Source organism: Chelonia mydas, chromosome 1 (genome assembly GCF_015237465.2).
Source record: "Chelonia mydas isolate rCheMyd1 chromosome 1, rCheMyd1.pri.v2, whole genome shotgun sequence".
NCBI classification, from domain to species: domain Eukaryota; kingdom Metazoa; phylum Chordata; order Testudines; family Cheloniidae; genus Chelonia; species Chelonia mydas.
In genome coordinates, this window is record NC_057849.1 from 184,393,510 (window position 1) to 184,409,929 (window position 16,420).

Sequence of the window (16,420 nt, forward strand, 5' to 3'; positions counted from 1 at the left end):
CATCAGTAAATTCTCTTAAAAACAAAACCAACATATACCCTAATTTTTTTAAAGGCAAATTTCATTAATCTTCTTGTAAAAAGAATATTGTGATTCTTCTTTAACTACCTCTTTTCTTCAGAAGGTTTTACTTACTTGCCAGGATTAATTTATTTGTAAATAAGATCAATATTTTAGGTAAATTGATATAGGGGATCTCAAATATCATTCATATGTTATCTTATATTACTCTTCCTTTTACTAGAATATCTAGTCATACCTACAAATGTGGCAATGGTAGATCATAATATATCAATCACACTGATATCAGTTAAGACTTGCATCACCACAAGAAAACCACAAACTCAGTAAAAACAGAAAACACGCAGAAGAAAGTTCACATCAGTTCTACATAGTGAATGACATAGCTATTCTGATACAAAATATAAAGAGCAAAAAATAAAAAAAATATTTGATATTCTCTGTTAAGGAAAGATAATGTGGCCCAACACCTTTGAATCTTAGATCAAATTTCCTGAACTCCACTAACTTAAATCCAGAACAATATTTTCCAGTCCTTATTGATCTTCAATTACAGAATAAAATTGGTGTGAGATAATTTAACTAGAACAACCTAATTTTGAAAAATGAAGGCCCAGTATTTAATTTTAAGTATATATAAACCAGTCATCTGAATCAGTCAATTTGTTTTGAAGACAGATTTAAGTTAATAAAATAAAATGAGTACTTGTGGCACCTTAGAGACTAACAAATTTATTTGAGCATAAGCTTGTGTGAGCTACAGCTCACTTCACTGGATAAATTTGTTAGTCTCTAAGGTGCCACAAGTACTCCTTTTCTTTTTGCAAATACAGACTAACATGGCTGCTACTCTGAAACCTAAAATAAAATGGTCATTTATTTCCAAAATGTAACATACGGAATTGGAAACTGATTGAACTACTTGTCAGCTATTTGGAGGATCATACATCAGCTGCTTGCATTGCATAACAAGTTCTAATTTATGAATTATTTACATAATGTGCATTAATCTCTAACTCTTTTATATAATTATAAATCAAGCTAATGATTTAGAAGCTGTTACAGGTACTATTTAAGACTAATACACAAAAGCCAGTGTAGCCTTTATTTTAAATTGAATGAATTGAAGAGTCTGGTGGGAAATTACAGTCCATCCAATTTTCTGTTGCTGCAGTTTAAAAGATAAATAGAGTGGAGATTGGGAGTGTCCTAGGAACAGACGAAGAATGTAACCACAACACAGTTACACATAAAAAATCTTGTTTGAATTATAAGGTACACTCACACAGCCATTTACACAACTTGGGAGAATCCATGCACTGGCCACTGCTATATCCATACTCACGTATCCAAGATTTCACTGAGTTGGGTGGTTCTCTTAACAGGTAGTCATCAAGACAGAGGTGGCTCCTGCTGGGGTCTTGCCAATGAGGTTATCCCTGGGTCTTCCTCCCTTGCAATTTTCCCACCTTGGGAACCTCTTTTACATTGTTCTGACTGCACCCTGAGACAGCACATGTGCAACCTTGCATACTTTACCATGAATGAGGCTGCTGCCATGTGGCCAAGCAGCTGGTGACACATCCTGGCTGATATCTGGGGACAGACATCAGATATTTTCCACTCCCTGGAAAAATCATGGAGCAGGTCCTCAAGGAATCAATTCTGAAGCACTTAGAGGAGAGGAAAGTGATCAGGAACAGTCAGCATGGATTCCACCAAGGGCAAGTCATGCCTGACTAATCTAATTGCCTTCTATGACGAGATAACTGGCTCTGTGGATGAGGGGAAAGCGGTGGACGTGTTTGTTCCTTGACTTTAGCAAAGCTTTTGACACGGTCTCCCACAGTATTCTTGCCAGCAAGTTAAAGAAGTATGGGCTGGATGAATGGACTATAAGGTGGATAGAAAGCTGCCTAGATTGTCGGGCTCAACAGGTAGTGATCCATGGCTCCATATCTAGTTGGCAGCCGGTATCAAGTGGAGTGCCCCAAGGGTCGGTCCTGGGGCTGGTTTTGTTCAATATCTTCATAAATTGATCTGGAGGATGGTGTGGATTGCACCCTCAGCAAGTTTGCAGATGACACTAACTGGGAGGAGAGGTAAATACGCTGGAGGGTAGGGATAGGATACAGAGGGACCTAGACAAATTGGAGGATTGGGCCAAAAGAAATCTGATGAGGTTCAACAAGGACAAGTGCAGAGTCCTGCACTTAGGACGGAAGAATCCCATGCACCGCTACAGACTAGGGACCGAATGGCTCGGCAGCAGTTCTGCAGAAAAGGACCTAGGGGTTACAGTGGATGAGAAGCTGGATATGAGTCAACAGTGTGCCCTTGTTGCCAAGAAGGCCAATGGCATTTGGGATGTATAAGTAGGGGCATTGCCAGCAGATCGAGGGACGTGATCGTTCCCCTCTATTCGACACTGGTGAGGCCTCATCTGGAGTACTGTGTCCAGTTTTGGGGCCCACACTACAAGAAGGATGTGGAAAAATTGGAAAGAGTCCAGCGGAGGGCAACAAAAATGATTAGGGGACTGGAACACATGACTTATGAGGAGAGGCTGAGGGAACTGTGATTGTTTAGTCTGCAGAAGAGAAGAATGAGGGGGGATTTGATAGCTGCTTTCAACTACCTGAAAGGGGGTTCCAAAGAGGATGGCTCTAGACTGTTCTCAATGGTAGCAGATGACAGAACAAGGAGTAATGGTCTCAAGTTGCAGTCGGGGAGATTTAGGTTGGATATTAGGGAAAACTTTTTCACTATGAGGGTCGTGAAACACTGGAATGCGTTACCTAGGGAGGTGGTGGAATCTCCTTCCTTAGAAGTTTTTAAGGTCAGGCTTGACAAAGCCCTGGCTGGGATGATTTAATTGAGGATCGGTCCTGCTTTGAGCAGGAGGTTGGACTAGATGACCTCCTGAGGTCCCTTCCAACCCTGATATTCTATGATTCTACGACAGGTTCTCACTGGGGTTACTATATAGACTATTGCTGAAAATCTGTGAGAAGGGAGGAAGACTCTGGCTTGTATGGCATCCAAGTGTGCCCCAATAAACTCCAGGTGTTGTACTGGTGACAGTGTTGATTTTTGTAGGTTTGTACGAAGCCTGAGGCTTGAAAAGAGGTCCATTGTCAGCAGTACGGCATGAAGGGTGTTGGGTTTGGACAGGGCCTTGAGGAGACAGTTGCCTCAGTATGGAAATAGGACAATGCCTTGTTTGTGTAAGTCTTCAGCCACTCCTGTGAGGACTTTGGAGAATACTCAGGAGGCTGTAGAGTCTCCAAAGGGTAATACCGTGTATTGGTAGTGATTGGTCCCCATGATGAATCTGAGGAACTGTCTGTGAGCAGGGTATATGGTGATGTGTGAAAATATGTATCTTGGAGGTTGAGGGCCAAGAACCCGTCCCTTTGTTCCAGTACTGGGATAATGGTTGATAGGGTAACCAACTTGAAGCATTGCAGTTTGATGAACATGTTGAGGTTTCATAGGTCTAGGATCAGTCTCCACTCGCCAGATCTCTTTTGGATCAGAAAATAATGGGAATAAACATCCTTCCCTCTGTGTTGGGATGGGACTGGTTTTATGACTCTCGATTGCAGGAGGTGGTTTATTCTTCTTGTAGAATGTCTTTGTGAGAAGGGTCTCTGAAGAGAGATGGATGGAGAAGGAGGGTGGGTGGGGGGGACAGGTAGGAACAGGATAGAATATTCTTCATTGATGATCTCTAAAACCCAATTGTCTGAAGTGACAGATGAACGGATAGATCGATAGAAAGGGGCTAAATGGTCGCCAAACTGGTGAGATGTTGAAGATGGTTGTAGTGACCGGAACATGGGGAAGGAGTCTTGGGGCCTCAACCAAACCTTCAAAATTGTCATCTGGCTGAAGATGTGTGAGAAGTAGGTCCTTGAGGAGTCGAATGTCTGCGCTTGATAGGGGGTTTCTGTCACCAGCATTGTGTGTCGTACTGTTGATAAGGGGTGAAAGGTGGAAGTCAGGATCTCGGGGCAGGTTGGTATTTCCCCAGTTGTCTCTTCGGCACTGGTGTATAAATGCTGAGAAAATGGAGAGAGTCACTCGAGAGTCCTTTAGGGAGTGTAGGGACTCATCCATGTGTTCTGAAAATAATTTGGGGCACTCAAAGGCTAGGTCCTCAACAGTGGTTTGTACTTCCTTAGTGAGTCTGAAGAGGTGTAGCCATGATGCTCGTCTCATCCCTATGGCTGTTGCAACGGGATGGGCAGCTATATCAGTGAAGTCCCAGGAGGCTTGAAAAACAATACTGTCCAAGAGGTGCCCTTCAGATATGAGCACCTGGTTGCTCCCTCTTCTCATCAGGAAGGTCTTGCCAAAATTCCTATATCTTAGAGTAGTTGATATAGTTGTATTTGGCCTTGAGAGCCTCATAATTGGAGGTATGGAACTGGAGCATGGCAAATGAATAAGCCTTGTAGACGAATAGGTCAAGTTGCTTCCAGAACCTGTCATAAGGGGGTGATATTGTCGCCCCTTCTCATGCATGGCATTGACAACCAGGGAGTTCGGAGTGGGGTAAGAAAAAAGAAATTCCATGTCTTTAGTGGGGACATAATATTTCTTGTCCGCCCCATTTACAGGTTGGCGAGATTGCCATTGGGCTCTGTCAGAGTACCTTAGACGGGTAGAGAAGGGCCTAATTGATAGGGAGGGCTATCTTCGCCAATGCAGAGGCATGCAGGATATCGAGCAGCTTGTGCTGCTGCTCTTTCACTTCCTGCAGAGGCATCTGGAGGAAGCCTGCAATCCTGCAAAACAGCTCCTAGAAGTGTTTAAAGTTGTCTGCTGACGTAAGGGGTGGAGGCATGATCGCCGTATCAGGGGAAGAGGAGGAGATATGAAGTGGTGGTGTAATCTCCTCATTTGATTTACTTCCTGGTCCTCTAATAGGAGACGGATTGGCCTCTGGAGGTTGAGGAGATGGATGAGGATGATGAGTGTGGATATCCCTGGCTTTGTTCTATGGGAGGCTTTGGAAACTGCTCTGTACTTGGCCTAAGGGTCCCTGTACTACCAATGTGGAGGGAGTTTCACGTGGGGTTGCATGCATGGCAGTCTGTACCAGGGTCTTGGTTCAGTTGCAGGTTGTGGATATTGAGGATGTATAGATGTCACCTTTTGTGCCTGTCCCAAATCTGAGTGTGAGACAGAGTATTCCTCCTCCTCTTCCTTGTTCGGGAAGGGTGGTGGCATCCTCAGAGAGGAAAGGGAGCAATGCTGTGATTTTGGAGAAGAGGACAGAAGTGGAGGGAGCTTGTGTCTGAGTAGTGGTGACTCAGGCATGTCAGATATCATCAGATCCTCAGGGTATCTCAACTTCTGGGGAGAAGGGAGGAGCATCATCTGCAGTTGCACTGGTGCCGAGGGAGAGGCGCATTCTCTGAAACAGCCATCAGATGGAGTCGAGGGCTTCTACGGTGCCAACAGTCTCGTCAGTGCCATAGGGCGTATCAGTGCCAATAGAACATGCCAATGCTGATAAGAGATGCAGGTGTCAGCAGTTTCGTCAGTGCTGTGGTGCCCAAAGATGATTTGGTCAGGGCGCTCAGCACCATTTTTGAAGGTCTCATGCCACATTCGAGAGAGTGCGGTCACCTGTAGGTCTGCCTGTTTAGGGTCTTTAGACCTCTCTTTAGCTCTAGTACTGGAGGTACTCGGACAGTCATGGGAGCTATGTCTCACCCATGAAGATGTTGAGGCTACTGACCTCATAGGGGATGGTGTTCTGTTGGGCAGTTCTGCAGAGGCCGATGTGGTAGCCCATTTCTTCCCATCAGCATGGGAAAGAGAGGATTTCCTCTTGGAAGGAGGCAGCAAATGAGGGTCAGTGGGCAACCAGCAGAGTGGGAGAGCCATGTGGGGGAAGCGTCTGCACCAGGGCGTGAGGCTGGTTGGAAGGATCGCTCCATGATGAGAAGTCTCAGCAAGTGTCTTGATCCTTTCGGGCCCTTGCAGTCAGATTGTGACAATGAGTGCACTTCTGTGCGACGTGTCCTTTTCCAAGGTACAATACACATATACATTTCATATGCATTAAAGCACTTCCCTTTGAAGCCACAGATTATGTGTATAATAGAGGAAACATGTATGATTACAATGAGATTTAATGGTATTAAGACAGCCTTTTATTGAAGTGGTGGTGTTGCCCCTCCCCCTCCCCCCAGTAAAGCTTTCAAACCCTTGACACTGGCCGTCATCCCCCAGTCCTGAGTCAGAAATAGAGTTCATACAGGAAAAAGAAATCAAGTGTCACTTATGCCGGGAGTGTGAGGGAAGAGCACGTATTTCAAAATGAAATATTCATTGTGCATTTCCTAGACAATGTTAATCTTTTCACAGAAGCAATCTTTTGTTATTGTTCTATGGGAGGCCTGTCTGAATTTACTTTGGGGTGAAAGCATGTTCAGGTCTGTAATCAGGAGACGGAACTAGCAAGAGAGATGTCCCCTCATTATAGAACCTGGTCAGGAGTAGGTGAGTGTTTATTATTAGAAATAGTATTTGGAAAGTAGCTCAGCTGTGAAACAAACAGTTTTCTGAAACTTCAGAAACTTTAGGTAGTTTTGAATTTGATTTTGACCTTCTTCCAATGTACATAACTTAGTACTCTCAGAGTATATAAATGAACACTGTCTCCAGAACTGTGAGCCTAAGGCAGATCCATATGGAAGAGAGACAGAAGTGGAAGGAGAAGGGTTGTTGAATGTAATGAAGAAACTACTTTTTAAGAAGCAAATGAATCGGAGCAACCTGCTACTGACATAATTGCTTTAAAGACCCCATAGCAAACATCAGCAGAATTAGTTTGTAATTTACCATGTCCTTCACTTTGAACATGCTCCCTAAAGGTTTATGTGAAAGTCATGACATTTACAAACACAATTTGTTTCAGATTGACTAGCCATGATTAATGTCTTCCTTTACTGCCTTTGACCAAAATAATTCCTCTTGCCAAGAAAGCAACCGAAGTCTTCATTTTGCTTGTGTAGTGGTGGGAACACGAGAGTTTTTTTTTAATGAAATACCTTTCAGAAATGTTTAGGGTAAACTGTGAAAACAGAAGGCTGATAATACAACTGAAGAATTTCAGCAGTCAGTCAATTAAGGTTTGTGGCAAAGGTTTCTAATTACTGAAGGCACAGGCTTATATCTGGAATCCCTTGCACCCAACCCTGACTAGAATATTCAATAATGATTCTTCTAACTACGTATCACTCACTGTGAAGGTTCCACTCAATGAATGTGCTTGATTACTTTAATACAGTTCTTAGCTGAGAAGGGTGCACATAGTACAAATGGGCTTATTGAGCATTCTTTGTTTTAAATCATGCAAGATGATGAACAAACATCTTAACCTCTTAGGGTTTGATCCTGTTAATGCTCTTAACTTCCACTGATTGCAATGGGGACAATTTAAAAAAAAGACAAACTTCTTCCACCAATGCTATAAAATCTATCAATTTTTATACAATGTTCCTTTTACTCGGTTCTTCACAAACATCCCTATTGCAAATTAAACTAGAGCAATTGTGATGTTATTGTCAAATGTATCATCAGGTAAATAGTTTGCACCCAGAATTTTAGTTCCTGGACCTTAACATGGTAATTTGGTGGGAAATGTACATCCGATCCTAAATATCAGTTATTACAAATACACTATTCATTCAAAGACATTGTTTGAAAAGCCAGAGAGACCATATCAGTGGGTACATTAGAGACAGATACCCAAATATATCACATTTTGTTCCCCTCTGCTCCCCATGATGCATCAATTAAAGACATATTTCTCAAAGCTGAGTAGATTCTTGTTGACCTAATTGATAATGTTGGATCACAAGACATTAAAGTTAATAGAATCAACTGGCGTGTGCTGCACTAAAGAGGGAGAGAGAAAAAAAAAAAGAGAAACACATCTATATCTGCAAGGTAAAAAAATACACACTTGTTCAGGGAAAATAAATAAGATATTCAAAATTTTAAGAATATAAATGGAGATTTTTTTTAGGTTGACATTTGTCAGCAATTATCATGCAGAGCAACCACAGTACACTGTCTCCATTAGAGGATTTGCTGCATTCCTATTAAGTAAATGACCACACCACACCTTAAAGTGTGTGTGTGTTTTTGGGGGTGGGGGATGTTGTCTGGCTGTCAGAGGAAAGGGAACAGTGCTCTATGGGTTGGGTGGGGAGAGAGGTCAGAAGCTGCTGCAAAGGGGGGGCTGGGGAATGGGTCAGCGTGGTGGCACTGACTCATCCTCTCGGACCAGAAGGGTGAATAGTTGAAAAAAGGGCAAGCAAGGAAGGAGAAGCCCTTTTCCACAGAGCAAGGCAAGGCAGCACCCACCCTCCCTCCTCTTTAGACGGCAAAATATCAGATTTGGTCTGGACCTGCTGTGGGCATTGTGCTAGCTGGCCCTTTTTAGGGGAGGGCTAGGAAGGAATTTTTCCCTCACCATCAGATTGGCCTAGGTGGAGTGGGGCTTTTTTCGCTTTCCCCACAACAGGTTCAAGGAGGGCTCTGTTGATATGAGGCATGAAGGGAGTTAGGCTACATGTCACAACTCATTATGTAAGTGTGGGGCAGATGTCCAGTGCAGGTACTCCATGAGGAAAGTATACAGTGACCAGATAAATGGCTTGTTAAAGACTTAAAATGGTGATGTTAGTTAAAGGAACGGAAGGGGGAGGTTTGGGACTGCTATCTATGGTACGGCAGGGAACCAATCCCCCTTTCTTATAGCCCACCTAAACCCTCCTAAGAGGTGGGGATGGTAAGGTCCCAGCATTGGGTTGGTTGGGGGACCTGGATGGAAAAAGAGGGGGGCTGTTTGAAGCCCGCCTCCGGGCACTTATTGAATGAACATGGGGTAACCTGCACTATACATTTTATCTGGTGGGTAGTCCTATGACATCTAATAATAAAGTTGCGGCCTGATTAAAACCATATCAAGTATCTCCTGTCTTTCTTTCAGTATAGCCAGGCAATCCTACCTTTCCCCCCCCATTCTTACAAAATATGAAGACAATAATTGATTAGTTCATTTTAAGTAATTGAAGCACAGTTTTGGTATTACATATTTCCTGAAGATCCTTAAAACAAATGTTTATAGTCCTGAACACAATATCAAAAATAGATTTGTTGTGAAATTTTGTAAATGTAATCTCTTAATCCACAAAGAATTAGTACAGAATTTTGGCTCTCTGCATTCATTTTCAGAACAAAGGATCAATTTAAGGTTACAAAAACAAAGTTAATTTTCATCTATAACTCGGTTGGCTGTGAGCCTCCAACAGATGCTTGAACTGAATATTTATGTCACGAGCACAAATAATCCAAGCATATAGAGGTGATGAGCAGATTATGATGTGTGGGCAGTGCCCACCTAGCCCAAGAGCCCCACCGTGAAATGTTGCTCTACCATCCAGCATGTAGAGGATCTGCAGAGGAACTATTGACTGTGAGTTGCATAGCTCTATTGGAGCTCTGTGCGAGCTCTATTGGAAGCTCTCCACAAGAAAGGAACAATAGAAGAGGCTGTAATTTAAGTAACCCATTGTTTTCTTGTCTTCATTTTATTATTATTTTTTTTACATTCTCTTTTTGTTTTCCTTCCTGTATTAGATCATTAATAAAAACTGTGAGTAATTTTGAGGGTCTTTTTAGTTATGGTGTACCCTACGGCACCTTATATGACTAAAATAGTAAGGGGTGTCTCATTTCTGAATTAGTAGTAAGAGAAGCAATTGTTTTCTCTACACTATACTTTTAGTAATTTGGGGAATAAAATTATTCAGTGCTCAACAACACTTACTCATGTGTAAAATAACCCTCTCTCCACTCACACAGACTTATAACATTCAAACACACTTTGAAAAAAATTCTCATTTTAAGAATAAATTTCCTCTAATCTGGGCCAAGAGACAGTAAAATGCAAAACGCATCTCAGTCATAACTATAGAGTTGTCACCAAGACCTACAATACAAATATACCTAGGGCTAGGAAGTAATACCCTATGCATATTTTTAAAAAGTTCTAAATACTTTATGCATATATTTCCCCAGGAGACTGAAATGTACCTTTTGAGTTTCCATAGCTGGGGAAGAATTTGTGCAACACACCCTATTAGTAGGCTTATTTTGAAAAAGGAGCAGTATTCCCTAAAACATTTCACAGATACTGGAAACTATCTAAGCTTCCCCCCGCCCTCCATGTATGTTAACTTTGTTCATGAATGATTATCTTACCCATTAACACTTATTTATATTATTTTTTTCTGTATTCACTAAGTAGTACAATAATAAACAATGATTTGCATTCATATAAAACCTTATATCCAAGAATTTCAAAGTGCTTTACAAACATTAATTATGTCTCCGCAATATTCAGAAACATTCGTTCTAATTTATTCAGGTTAATTAGACAACTGCTCCTCTCACTGTTCTCTTTTTCTCAGCTCAAATTTCTAGAACAATTCCCTTCTGTTTCTTTCATAGTTACCACTTTTATTCGGCCTAACCAGAAGATTGCAAAAAAAATTAAAAAAATTAAAAAAAAAATTGTTTTCTCTACGTAGTTTCCATCAAGCAAATCTCTATTAATTTTCTTCCCGCATATTCCTACTGACATTATTTTCTCTATATTTTTTTATATAGAACCTACTGTTATCACTATTTTATACAACTACAGAATTTCTAAGACTACAAAACTGCTTTTATCTTTATAAAAATGTTTCATAGAGGCGTGTCATTTCATTTGTTACATTGCCTCTTCCTGTATATCCAAATAAACTGACTGAGATTCTGAAAATTCTATCCTAAATTCTCTGAAGCTTTAACAGTAACATCTTTAGAAATGTAAGAATTATTGTGAGGAAAGCAAGCAGAGTACCCCTAGAATTTATTGTCAGGCTGTCATGGATTACCAAATCATAGGTCTTTTCCTGTTGGCTAAACTGAAGTGAAAATCTATACTATTATACTGGGAACAGACAATAGCAAAAGATACATTATTTTTAAAAAATCCTTTGGCTTAGCTACAGTTCACAAGCTGCGTTCAGATAGCTGTTTGCGCCAGCTTAAAAACAAAATCTCTGGTGACCTCTGCCTGTGAACACTTAGTAACATGCATTTAGCATCATATAACAGTACCTCTAAAATAAGTACCGGTACATACAGTAGCTGCTTCTGACACAGCTTTTGCTTTAATGAGAATGGGTAAGAGTTTTCAAAAGGGATGCAGATCAAGAAAGTGATACAAAGCTTGTGAGGGCTCCAGACAGTTTCTCAAAGCAAAAAATATACCTTTAGCATGTTATATCATTAGCTTTTTTTTATTACCATAATCATGTTAATGGGGGCAAGTAGATTTTGTGGTTTTTGTGGTCAATTTTCATGACCATTTTCTAACACAGTGATTGTCCGTTTTGTCTGCCCAAGTAGAAACAAAACAAGTCATTACTCACTCATCAACAAAGCTACTTCCCCAGAATTGAAAGGCTGACCTATGCAGGAATAAGTGTCCTGAATACAACTAGAAGCCATGATTAGGTCCTCACAAACATTAGGGGGCTTTTACTAAGAAAAGGTTGACAAACGATTATTACTACTCCACTACCTGAAGCTTACATTCAGAACTTCAGCTACAGTTGCAATGTCACAGCACAGCAGGTGAAAATACATTTCTGGAACAAATGTCAGCATGGAATAATTTTGAAGCAATACTTTTGATCTACACACCTCAAGCCAGGAGAGAGCACCAATATAGATTATATTGTTGATAACACATGGTGCTGTTTGCTGTCATAGTAGGCATTTCTATAGGCTCCAGTAGAGAGAGAAAACACAAATAGAAATAAAAGATACAGGAATTCTTCTAGTTTATCATGTTCCCATAAAAATCCATCCACACAGAAATTTTGTTACCAAAACAGAACCCACATCCAAAACAAAAAAATCCCCAGACCCAGCAGTTGAAAGCTCTCTCTCTCTCTTTCACACACATGCACATTAAAGATGTCTCACGTAATGAGAGAGGGTAGCTGAAAAGGCTATGTAGAAATCTTCTAAAACTATAGCATACCGAATCAAGTATTGGGAAACTTGGCCAGATCATTAAAGTAAATATTAGTTTACTTTCTTTTCACCCTTCTGAAATGTGAAATACATGAAATCAGTGTATAAGTAGTGTTAAGTTCTAATATTTTAAAAATGCGTATTTCATTTGATTATATCCATACCCCTGGGACTACAGCATGCCAATACAATAACTGATTAATCCGTACACTTCAATAGTTTAAAGACTCCGACAATTCCCTATTCCTAAGCTCTCCATAAAATGGATTCATATAGGTTTTCCACATCCTCATGCTTACTTCTGGTAATCAAAGACAAAGTTAGCCTTTCAACATAATTCTTTATTCCCTTTTCCTAAATAAAGCCATTTCTCAGTTAAGCCAATCCCACTGTTTTCAAACATACTTAATTTTAAGCATATACTTAAATTCACAGCACTGAAGCATGTGCTTATGTGCTTTTATATATTGGTGCCATAAGAACTAGCCATGACAGGTGCTGAGTGCTATCAGTGAATGGGAACTGTGAGTGCTCAAAAACCCCACAAAAAGAACTTAGCAACTTCTAATAATTCACCAAAACTTACTCCTCATCTAATCAGATATCATTAAAACAGGTGCTACAACTAATATATACAAACTGTACAGGCAGTAATTGATGCATAATAACAAACTTACCATCTTGATCTGTGGTAACTGTGATAGCTGTGAATGGCTTGGGGAGAAACTCAGCTCAGAGACTCCATTCTGGCTTCTATTTCAAAGTGTAGTTCACATGAGACACAAAATCAAGTACAGTCACAGATGAGTTAATCAGGCCTGTATGTCTTGGGATGAAACGGATACCTCCACCGCATATCTCACATTGGCTGGTGTCTGATCCACATTTCTTACAGATGACACTGTAGGTTAGATCTTTTCTCCCGCCCGTGTCACTAGGTGGGCTCCATTCCAACATAAGAGCTGTTTCATTAATATTAAAAATCACATTCCGTGGAGCAGAAGGTGGCCCTAGAGAAAAAGAAAACAGTTAAACTATCCTTATTGTGTAGTTTGGAAAAACAGAAAGCTTGAGCTATTGATTTATAATGACAAACTAAAAGAGTCAATGTATACATATATATATATATATATATACACACACATATGCAAACAATACAATTTGGGTTAGTGACAAGTAGAACGGAACAGTCTAAAATATCTAAACATTTAAAATATTTGAAAGTTAAATATTAAGGAGGGAAAATAATTATCTGAGATTGTATAAAATGATATAAAAAATGAATGGGGTGAAATTAAGAGATAATTTAAGATAAACATTAAAAATATCCACTATTTGGGACATTCAAAAACTAGGCCTGACAAAACAAGAATTGCATGCTAAATACCCACAGGGCAAGTGGGAAGTAGGCATAGATTTTTTGCCCCCAAAAATATATTTTGTTTATTTTATTTCTATTATGGTAGGCTTTTAGGATGTCTTTTTAATCTGTTTTGCTATTCAGATTTTAAATGAATACAAAATAGTAAATGTATAATAGGGAATAATTCTGCTCAGACAGAGAAGAGAGGGAGAGAGAGGGAGATAAACTAAACTGAGTTTTTTCCAATCCCTGACCTGCTATTATTCTACAACTCATCCAAAAGATGGCAGCTCCACTGAGGCTCAAAGGGCTCATGAGTATCACTCTGGGATACTATTCAGTAATGATTCAGAGGAAAATTATGTCATTTGCTGACCCATCAACACCACTATTATTATGATGATGATCTCCATCCAAATTATGAACCTGTCCAGAACCCATTTAATTTGTGAGGCCTGACAGGATTCTGTTATAAATTGGTGTTACTGCAAGTGAAGGTCCATTACTATTGTTATAAAAGTTCATTATTATTCAGTTTCCTGATCACCATTCTGCTGTCCAGTAAGACATAGAGCAACCATCAGAGATGTCTTGGTGATTAATATAGAAATGGAAGCCAAGAGAATCTTGGACTGTAATTTAAAGGTAGATCAACATTTGCAAATGAGGGTGTCTAAAGTTAGGTGCCTAACACCATAAAAGGCACATAAATAAAAAGGTCTGATTTTCAGAGGTGCTGAGCACTTGGAGCTCCCTTTCACCTCAGTGGGAGTTCCAAGTGTTCAGCAGCAACTCTTAAGGCCAGGTTATTTGGGTTTCTAATTTTGTCATGACAATATTGGCCTGTAGTGACTAGAGGTCAAAAATCATGGTAGGGTTGTGTTCTTTGCAAACCATTAAGTTCAGCAGATTCAAGAAAGCTCTAGGAATTTGGCCTCAAGGTATTTTCATGGCTCCCTTGCCTCCCACAGAACCACACTTCCTCCCATGCCAAACAGCTGGCTCTCTCCCCTGATTGGCCCAGGAAACCACCTAACCTTGCCTTAGATGTCTTAGGATGGCATAGGCAGGAGCAAGAGGAAACTATAGTGCCTAAGTCTAGGTGGAATTCTCCTGGCCTCTTCTCAGGATCTTCAGGGGTTTCTAAAAAGCGTCTCCCCCAACCATGGTCTTTAGGAATGCCACCAGCACCTAGAAAAGGCGGATGCCTCGCTGGTTTCATTTCTGATCTCCTCTGATCCTTGATACAGCCAAGAAAGGCATCCATTTATCTACTGAACTGGCTACAGAGAAGCACTTAAATCCTTAGTGTGGTAACTCAGGAAGACCTGGGTTTTCCAAGCAAACACGATAGCTATGATGCCACAAACTCTAGGGCATGGTTGCTCAAAAACCCCAAGGGAGGTTTTTAACTACCCTGCTAAACATTACAGGATTTCTCTGCAGCTGATTCAGTAACAGTTAGTTGGGAATGGGAGCGTTAGTGGCAGGGGACTGTGACGGGGCACACTTGCCCCGCACTGGTACTGTGGGGGTTACCTCTACTCTCTGGGCTGACGAGGCCATGCCCCCGCAGCCTTGGTGGGTATGCTCCGGCTGGAGACTAGATATAAAAGGGAGCAGCTCAGCTCATTCAGGGCTGACCGCGAAGGAGGGAGGATGCATGACGCAAGCTCCATCCTGGGAACCGTGAAAGCCCCAGATGGTGGAAGCCAGGGACACTGATACTCTGGAGGACACCCAAGGAGAGGAGCCCAGAGACCCTGGAGCCACTGCATCAGGAACAGGGTAGAAAGTAGTTCAGGGGGACTAGTTATTGTGCCACGTAGGGTCAGCATGTTTCGGGTGGGCATACTTGCCCCTGACAGGGCCCTGAGCTGGGACCTTGTGGAGCAGGGAAGGCCCGGGTCCCCTTACACGGCCACCACCCCCACTCAGATGGTGGCCCACTCCCCTGATCGGTGGCCAGGCCAAACAGCCCTACTGAAGAGGGCCATTATACTGACTCTGGTCATTGGGGCACGCAGCCCTGCTGAACAAAGCAGCCCTACTGACCCTGGCCACTAGGCTGTACAGCCCTTCTCATTGACTCTGGTCGCTAGGCCACATAGCTCCGCCAAACCGGGCAGTCCTATGGACTCTGGCTGCTAGGCCACACAGCTATGCCGAACAGAGCAGCCCTATGGACTCTGATTGCTAGGCCATACATCCCTGAGAGAGGGACACCATATTGACTTTTACCCTAGGCCAGGGGTCTCCAAACTACGGGCTGGATCCAGCCCAGGGCTTCCATTTGTCTGGCCCTCCAACCAACAGGGGAGAAGCAAACAGCTGAGTAGGCACGCCGAGCGTGCGGGGGAGGAGCCGCTGGCAGCACCTCACGCGGGGCGGTAGCACACAGAGCTGTGCAGAGGGGTGAGTGCCTCCGGGAGCCAGTGGCCCCCCAAAAGGGGAGCCAACTTAGGGGAGAGTCATTGCTGCATCCGAGCAGGTACAGGGAGAAGCAAACAGGCAAGCTGCAGCCGAGTAGGCATGCCGAGCAGGCAGGGGGAGGGGCTGCCGGCAGCAGCTCGCGTGGGGGAGGGGGGTAGCTCAGCTGAGCTGTGCGGAGGAGTGAGTGCCCCCAGGAGCCAGCTTAGGGGACAGTTGCTGCTGCAGCCGAGCCTTAGAGTAAAAATACAAGCCAGATGCTTAATTACATCTCCAATAAATGGAGTAAAGAAGATGGAAATTAACAATTTCATAATGGTTAAATTTTAACTACAGCACTAATAGAACCAAACAGTCCCAACCAACAATGGGAACCTGGAGCTTCTCTTACCAAAGTACAGCCCGACTTTCAATCCTTTGTCATTTTCTTCAGCAGAGCAGGCACGCCTAGCAGGCACAGGGAGAAGGGAGCAGGCATGGGGCAGA

The 16,420-nt window shown here is 42.0% G+C and overlaps 1 protein-coding gene across 1 annotated transcript in view; it reads right to left on the reverse strand.

Annotated features, from left to right (window-relative positions):
- The window catches only part of EPHA6 (EPH receptor A6), an 833,227-nt gene that overhangs the window by 365,103 nt on the left and 451,704 nt on the right, over positions 1–16,420 (reverse strand). Inside the window, 1 exon segment of the mRNA XM_043538468.1 lies at positions 12,819–13,151. Coding sequence (XP_043394403.1) covers positions 12,819–13,151 — 333 coding nt within the window.